The sequence below is a fragment of the Brachyistius frenatus genome, unplaced genomic scaffold (assembly GCF_029030835.1).
Source record: "Brachyistius frenatus isolate BFR_SWC_R1_liver_20210118 unplaced genomic scaffold, ASM2903083v1 Contig_33, whole genome shotgun sequence".
NCBI lineage: Eukaryota > Metazoa > Chordata > Actinopteri > Embiotocidae > Brachyistius > Brachyistius frenatus.
In genome coordinates this window covers 3,312,919-3,320,179 of record NW_027210632.1, presented here as the reverse complement: position 1 = coordinate 3,320,179, position 7,261 = coordinate 3,312,919, and the positions used below count along the sequence as shown (strand labels likewise).

General features: G+C 39.4%; 1 protein-coding gene across 1 annotated transcript; it reads left to right on the top strand.

The window, feature by feature from the left end:
• The first annotated feature begins 4,946 nt into the window (after window positions 1-4,946).
• On the top strand, window positions 4,947-7,261 carry pax4 (paired box 4). The gene is made up of 8 exons (XM_069700445.1): window positions 4,947-4,974; window positions 5,173-5,303; window positions 5,482-5,697; window positions 5,787-5,865; window positions 6,168-6,293; window positions 6,389-6,471; window positions 6,562-6,613; window positions 7,248-7,261. The coding sequence occupies exons 1-8, from the start codon at window positions 4,947-4,949 to the stop codon at window positions 7,259-7,261; spliced, it is 729 nt and encodes a 242-aa protein (XP_069556546.1).

Genomic DNA, 7,261 nt, shown 5'->3' with positions numbered 1-7,261 from the left:
GACTCTGTATAAACGAGATAAAGGCATTCCTGGAGAATGTGGGGTGAGGTAGATGACAGAAAATAACTGTGTGTGTGTGTGTGTGTGTGTGTGTGTGTGTGTGTGTGTGTGTGTGTGTGTGTGTGTGTGTGTGTGTGTGTGTGTGTGTGTGTGTGTGTTGTAATGTGTTAAGGATCCACTGTGATTGGCCTAATGCATGCTATGTGGTTTACAGGAAAAATATAGCATCTTCAAAAGAAAAAAAGTAAAATATTAATTTGTTTGCATTCATGTGCAAATTCTACTACCGATCAGAAGTTTAGATTGACCAAAAATGTAATTTAAAATGACTGCATATTATGCACATGTAAGTAGATGAAGTTTCTGATAAAGTAACATGAATGTTACAGGATATTCATGAATAATGGCAGAATTTCATCATCAGGGTTGTGATATAATCAATAGGCGGGAATATGAAAGCACCAGATAAGAACGTAGACACATAAAAATTGCTGCTCAGTTGTACTTGGCAGCTCGCAGATGTGTGTATTGTGTGTGTGTGTGTGTGTGTGTGTGTGTGTGTGTGTGTGTGTGTGTGTGTGTGTGTGTGTGTGTGTGTGTGTGTGTGTGTGTGTGTGTGTGTGTGTGTGTGAGAGAGAGAGAGAGAGAGAAAGAGAGAGCGTATGGGAAGAACGGCATTGCTGAAACAGAACATGGTGCTCAGGGGATCTACTCTAAATGTTTGCAGGCCAAATAATCTGTAATGTTTTCACATACGTTATGAATCTTTTGATTCTCTGACATTAATTCCCAAAAGAAGTATCTTGTCATGACTATAATCAACTATATACAGTAGAAGAGAGAGACAGATAGCACAAACAAAGTGAAAGAATGACAGAGATTTGGAAAAGAACACATTGTAAATGAACAATAGTTCAAGGTCACTTGCTTCTGTGTATGTGTGCCATGTATACTGCACACATGCACAGGTGCTGACTACATCCATGCAAGGACTGTAATCATACTATAAAAACAGACCTTTTTCAGCAGACATCTTGACTTGTCAGTCGAGAAAGCAGAGGTGTATTAAAGATGGCTGCGTTCCACTATAAGAAGGTCCTGCTTTTGTGCATGTTGGTTTGCTGTCATATCGGTTACTGGGGCACTTAATGGAACTGAGCCATCGTTAATAGCCCTGTGCATTACCAACTGTGAGAAGTCAAGGGTTGGGGTTAGTCATCCATGTCTGTTCAGACTCATACAATACATGCAGTGATGACTTTAAAGGTAATTGATCAATAAAGCTGACTCTGAGCGAGCATAAAGTTGTAGCTATGAGAGTTGCCTCTAATATGACGTTACTGCAAAGAAGCTACAAATTCTGAAACTTTGCGCACATCTTCATCCCTACAGCACAAATGATATGTGCAACCAGCACGGTTTCAAGGTGGACACCCAAGATTAGTGTCACCAATGCAATGCGACTGACCTCGTGTTTCTGAGTTACAGTGTTGATTAATGTACAGAAAGGTACCATGTTGTCGCAGTGAAGTTGACCTTTGACCTTTAAAAAAAAAAAAAAAGTCATCAAGTAATAATTTGATCTTCTTAGACATTTTTGTGAAATTTTATCACAATTAGTGAATTGAGTCTTGAGTTACGGCCACAAACGTGTTTTGTAAGGTTACGGTAACCTTTGACCTTTGTCCAACAAATTTGAAGAAATTCCCTCAAAGTATTCCTGAGATACAGCATAAAGGAGAATGTGACGGACGGATGGACAACCTAAAATCACAATGCCTCCGATTATCACCGAAGCAAAAAAAAACCATTATTAGCGTCTTCACAAAGTGATCGTAACAGGTTATCAGAATGCCTTTAATGTTCCTTGGCGTAGATTCTAATCTCCCATTGCTGTTTAATGGTGTAGAGATTTGGTAACTGCGAAGGCCACAGCATATTATGATTCACCTCATTACATCAGACGATTCAGATCCTGTGGGTGATATAGAGGTGCTGTTGAGCTTTAGTTATGAGGCACAGAGGTTGAATCCCCGCATGTACTCTGAACATGCAGAGGTAGAAAGCCTCAGAGTAGAGGTTATTTTAACTTGAATATGGATCTTTTTTTAACAGTACAGTATATATTTTCTATCCTACATGTCTATTTAAAAAAAAAAAAATTAAATAGAGTATACTGTTTAACTGTTCAAGTTGTATTGTTCCAAATAACCCACTTCCTCCTCCATCATCTCTCCCCATATCAGTGTTTCTAATCCTGGATGTCTTATATATACATAAATGCAGTGAGTTGTATGTGGTGCTCTCTGCACATGTCCACCTTAGCAGTGGTATGAAACTTGGTGTGTAGACATGTTTGGCTTTCTGTGGGTGACTATACGCTTATGTTTTGACGTTCAGTCCCCACCGTCAGTGGTTCCAGGGAAGGTTTTTACAAGATTGTCAACAGCTAAACATTATCCAGCATATGTATTTATATAAACATATTTATTTATTATTTTAACCTATTATTTTAACCTATCAAGTATTTACCCTATCAAGCAATATCTTCAAAATGTGTTATTCGGTTTGCAGCTGACTAATAAAAAATGTGTCCGGTGGAACCTCACCTCAGGAGAACAGCTTGTATCATGATATCATCTGGAAAAAAGAGAGAAAAGAAAAAAAGAGAAAATGTACATGTACATTATAAATACATAATCAGACACATTTCAGATTGAAGAAATTGATTACAAGATTATATCAAAACGCTTTAATTCAAAAACACACTTGGAAGTGAGGACTTGAGAGCCACTGCAGACCATTGCATGGTAAAACAGACATTCTCTAAAAATCTTATCAAAATGGCAAAAAGTATTCATACTCATAAAGCAAAATTAACATGCACCTTGATACAGACCCTTGGTCACCTGAAATAAAAATTCCCACTGGCTTCCTGTTCAGTAAATTATCTCCGCAACAGGCTATAACCCTCTATGCGTAATTGCGATCTACATTTTTTTTTAAATGATCTTATACTCGTGAACGGACAGTTATGATATCTATTTATAATAAAAGACTAAAACAAGCATCTGCAGTGACTGAATATTTAAACATTTACAAAAGTAAAAGTAAAAAACATCGACATTCCGTGAATCGCCGTGCTTTCTCATAACAGAGTGCAGAAAACTGAACATGAAGGCAGCTCCGTTGCGCACACGGCACCTCGGTGCGCTTTGGAGAGGTTTTGGTAACCTTTTTACGCGGCTGAATCTTCCCCATTTATCAACGCTTCAGGACATAGTAAAGCATACATATACGTGTTGTATGTGCTAGACAAAGACATAGGATGTGCAACAAAAACGTATAGGTAGTTTGTGGCACCATTTCAGCGCTTAAAGTCCCGCCCCTTCTTTTGGCGAGCACAGATTAAAATTTACGCACCACGAAAATGTGGTGCTGTTTTAACAACACAACGCAAGTACATTAATCAGCCTCGTTTGGCACACACTGGTAGTGCAATAAAGTAGCTACTATAAATCAATGACCACATCAGCTCCCCGGTAATAAATAAAAACGCTCGCCTTATTTGTCCTTTGTCTCGGTTGGCAAGGAGATGATGGTGTCCAAAAATGGCTGTCCTCTATCCAACCTGGCTGATTGTACACAGAGTATTATTGTCCTCTAACTCATGGTTAATGTATAATTTGGGCCATATGGCATTTTAAAATCTGAGCCATTATTTCGGTGGCACTTCGATCTGTGTGGACCCAACTAATGATATTCAATTAGTCATTAAACAGGCCAAAAGACGAGCCTTGTGTGGGTTTTCACATAGGCTAATATTTGCTCGTCAAATATTTCCCTGTGAGACGTTTACAACGCATTTTTATCTGCTGGCTGCCCAAAGAACATCTGTGAGGGTTATTTTAGCCTCCCTCTTTTGGATAAACCAGGTCCCCCAATTGGCCCTTTCCTTGCGCCCATGCTCGAGTCTATTTGTTCACGTTTTGAAAGAAAATGTAATAAAGAGAGACTAGGTGATGGATTTATGATTTATCAAAAGCACTGTACCATATGGCAGTCGTCATTGGAGCAGATTTCCAAATGTTTGTTTTATGAAAAGAGACCAGAGATCCGTTTAATCTGAGCCACTTAACCAGAGAAAGGATGCTCAAGTCACGTGACCCTAAATCACCCTAACTTGAATTTGGGACATTTACCAGTATTTATCATTTAGTTTCCTTAAAAGGTGGAATTTGTGTCTTTATTTTCATAACATTAAAGTGAGACAGATCAGAAAGTTAAAGGATTGAATTGTTGTGCGGTAGAAAATAGTTTGTCTCATTAAGACTGCAGCGACTGCGCCAGAGGAAACACTGCATTCCCAAACTCGAATATTTGTTTCACTAATTGCAGATATCCACAGAAAATATGACTTTAAAAACGTCATTTATAGTCTTATAATCCAAATATATATGTTAACAAAATGCAGGTTGGTCAAGACATCTTATAAAGTCTGATGAATCTATCTAAAGCAAATTCCCATCACTCAATCTGTCTATCCTCTTCTGCAGATTGCTAAAATAAAAATACTGGAGATTTATTTTGAAAATCCATGAAACAAGTAAAAACACAATTGGAATTAAAACTAGAATATTTGTATTTGTAAAGAGATTTTGGCAGCACAGACATCAATCTATAGTCGTCAATATAAAGCCCACATTCACTTCAAAGCAATATTGACATTTCAGGAAACAGGCCACCACGTCATGTTGAGGTCTGCAGGCCCATAAATTTTCGGCTGGAGGGTGTGATTCCTCTCACTGTCTTTCATCAGAGATGCGTGGAGTTGCCTGGGAAATCTAACTTTTTCACTTTGCAGTCCAAGGTTGTTTTTCCTGGGAACATTAAGCTACCACAGTTTTTGTTTTCAGTTTCATCATCAAGGCTGGGAGCGAGCAGAGATGTGCGGAACAAGCATTGATCTGCAAAGTAAAGGTTAAATTTACGATTTTATTATGCACTTTAAGTCAATTATTTTGTTTTAAAACACCTAATTGTTGTAAAGACTGTTGCGTAATAAGCATATATTAAATACGAACGACAGTAAATGTTTTAGAAGCATTTTCTTTTACGGTAAGTGATCAATTTAAAGAACAATTTAAACAGTATAAGCTGTGTTATGATAAGGTGGTGGAAGTCTCAACCAGCTAGGAGGAATGTTTCTCAACGGCAGACCTCTCCCTGAATCCAAGAGAAGGAAAATGATTGAACTGGCCTCGGAGGGAGTCCGTCCAAGTCAGATCTCCAGGATACTCAGGGTACGCACCACCCAAGTGGCACAAATATGTGCAGAAACTCTTTTTTGGGCTTCAAACTAAGTGTCTTGGCTTTCAGTGAAAGAATATTCTATTCTATTATTTACACTAATAGAGCATTCTCAATTAATTACAAATAATTAATGACGTTTAATGAAGTGGAACCCACTGCGTATTTTAGGTGTCCAACGGGTGCGTCAGTAAGATCCTGAGCCGCTACCGCCGCACAGGACTCCTCGAGCCCAAAACCATTGGAGGGAGTCGCCCTCGACTTTTTACCCCCGGTGTCATCTCCACAATCATCCAGTGCAAAAGGGAAAATCCAACAATATTTGCCTGGGAAATTCGAAAACGGCTCACAGCGGCGCGGATATGCAAAGCATCCAAAGTTCCCAGCGTAAGTCAGGATGAAATGCAATTTCGTTTTCATGACGCTGAAAATGTTTCCGCTTTTGACAGTACTTTTTGCACACTGTGTCCTGCAAGGTGTCGTCTATAAATAGGATTTTAAGAAAGATCCACTTGGACCACGGACAATTGTGCATGGAGGTCAGGACAGAGCAGGGTGAGTCCCCTGAAAGGGTCACGGAGTGAGTGGAAATGAGAAGAAACGATGAAGAACCTGTAATCGCCAACATACAACCAATATAAGGAACACAGTCTGATTTGAATATGTAGTCTATTCCAAATAACCTAATTTGATCTTTTACAAAAGTTTCTATTGCTACACCTGTTCTATTCTGACAACACAAACAAAAAGAGCAGTTCACATGGGTTTGACAAGCTTAGCATCCTTGGACAAAACGTTTTTTTTAGCAAGCTGGGGTAATTTGTGTGTTTGCATGCACACAGATTTTTATTCTCTAGTTCAAGAAGAAATGAACGAGCGGGATATGTTTGAGACAGCGTGCAGTCCTGACCACAAATCTAAAGGTGTCCAGCACAGAAACCGCACCACCTTTACTCCGGAGCAGAGCAGAGCACTTGAGCAAGGTAGCGTAAAAATCCCATGTTTCAGACCAGCTCAACGCAGCATTTATTTTACACTCAAGTTAAAAGAAGTTAAATATTTCTATCTCCCCAATCAGAATTCTCTCACTGCCAGTATGCTGATATGTACACGAGAGAAAAACTGTCTGCTGAAATTAAAGTTCCAGAGGACACCATCAAGGTAAACGTATCTCTTTTTAGCATCGAAATCTTCATTCATATTCACGCTTTTCATCTTTCTGTTCTTAAGATGTCTTTCTGTCTCTTAAAGGTCTGGTTTTCAAACAGACGGGCTAAATGGAGGAGGGAAGCCAAGCAGAGAAGTAACACACAAAGTAAGTGTATGTGTGCGTGTGTGTGCGTGTACTTGTATTACTTGTGTTGTGGGCACAAAAAGCAAGTCAGGGTTAGAATTAGTTTATATTTCGGGGTTAATCAAGCAGTGATGACGGTCAGGGAAGGTCTGGTAGAAATTATTGCAAGTCAATATAATGTCCTCGGAGGTCAGGGAAACACGACTGTGTGTGGGCTTGCTTCTATATCCCGGTGGGGACTTAAACCTGAATGAACACCAACCCACGGGGACTCGTGTCACTGTGGGGACAAAAATTGAGGTCGAGTCGGTAAAGTCTGCTTCTCAAGAGTTTAGACTTGGTTTTAGGATTGGACTTAGATTTAGGTTAGGGTTAGGCCTTTAGTTGTGATGGTTAAGGTCAGGGTAAGGGGCAGGAGATTGTCAATGAGTTGTCCCCACAGGGATAGTAAGACAGGCGTGAGCCGGGGTTTGGGTATATTTAGGTTTAGGTTAAGGTGAGGGTTAAACAAGTAGTAATCATGATTCAGCAGGGTGTTATGCCAAAAACTGTGATACACCTGTCAGTCCGACGTTACTTACGTAAAATTACTTATTTTAGCTTAACCATGATCTTTTTACAACCCTAACCAATTCGTTTTTAGTGCCTAACCCGTAA

Bases quoted from the DNA above. Each gene is read 5' to 3' on its own strand.
- pax4 (XM_069700445.1), top strand. From the start codon at position 4,947: ATGTGCGGAACAAGCATTGATCTGCAAA. The intron at 5,698-5,786 runs GTAAGTCAGGAT...GTGTCCTGCAAG, and splicing joins AAGCATCCAAAGTTCCCAGC to GTGTCGTCTATAAATAGGAT. The intron at 5,866-6,167 runs GTGAGTCCCCTG...TTTATTCTCTAG, and splicing joins GGAGGTCAGGACAGAGCAGG to TTCAAGAAGAAATGAACGAG.